Genomic DNA, 876 nt, shown 5'->3' with positions numbered 1-876 from the left:
TGTCCCCCCAAGGGGCAGCCCAGCCTCCCGTCTGAGCAGTCGCTCACTGTCCCCACGGGGCAGCATGTTAGGGGGCGCCCGGCAGCACCCCGGGCCTGTCCTGCGGGACCGGCCGGTCTCCGAGGTCCCGGGGCAGCGGGGGGGCGCAGGCTGACGTGGAAGGAAGGCCCCGAGTCGAGAATGTACCACAAAGTGAAAAAGTTCTTTATTCACAACAGCCGCTGCCGTCGCGGTTACACTGCAGAAGGCGGTGCGGGCGCCAGGAGGGAGGCTGGGGGGGCTCTGCCCCCGAAATTCCTTCCATCGCCCGCACGTTTTCTCAGGCGCACGTGTCCGGGGTGTAACTTCCTTTGGGCTTTATTTGCTTTTTAACTGAGGCAAAGGACACTTTCTAGAGTTTTTAACCCTCTTACACTTGCAATTTATTTCTCGGCACCAGCTGCACCCCTCGCCCGGCACGGCCAGACGCCACCGTCCTGCCGCTCCTGGGTCTCCTCGCCGCCCCTCACTTCTGGGGGCTCAGGGCCCTCACGGGGGACCCCTGCACGTAGGCCAGGACCGCGCTTTGCAAGAAGCTGGCCCTCTGGGCCTCCTCCTCCCGGATGCGCGCGATCTCCGCCTCCCGGAGCCGCAGCTTCTCGCGGAGGCAGGCGTTCTCGCTCTCCCGGTCCAGCAGCGCCTCCCGGTGGCCACTCGCCGTCACTGCGGAGGAGGAAGCTCAGTGCCGGGGCATCAGCCACTGCGAGGGCCACAGGGAGGCCGCGCGGGGTTTGCCCCGTCCCATCGGCGCCTCTCAGAGCCCAGACCTCGACCCAGCCCCGCCCCGACCGGTGACCGGCGAGACCGGGTCCCGCAGGGCCGCGTGGGGGCGGGGCG

At 68.0% G+C, this 876-nt stretch overlaps 1 protein-coding gene across 1 annotated transcript in view; it reads right to left on the bottom strand.

Moving 5' to 3' along the window:
* Positions 1-409: 409 nt before the first annotated feature.
* Positions 410-876, bottom strand: part of LRRC45 (leucine rich repeat containing 45) — a gene marked incomplete at its 5' end in the record, with an annotated part of 6,907 nt that continues 6,440 nt past the window's right edge. Inside the window, 2 exons of the mRNA XM_015559860.1 lie at positions 410-702; positions 753-790. Of these exons, the coding sequence (XP_015415346.1) occupies positions 506-702; positions 753-790 (235 nt within the window). The remainder of the gene's footprint in view (positions 703-752; positions 791-876) is intronic.

The sequence above is a fragment of the Myotis davidii genome, unplaced genomic scaffold (genome assembly GCF_000327345.1).
Source record: "Myotis davidii unplaced genomic scaffold, ASM32734v1 scaffold211, whole genome shotgun sequence".
Taxonomy (NCBI): domain Eukaryota; kingdom Metazoa; phylum Chordata; class Mammalia; order Chiroptera; family Vespertilionidae; genus Myotis; species Myotis davidii.
This window is presented reverse-complemented; position numbering and strand designations above follow the sequence as displayed.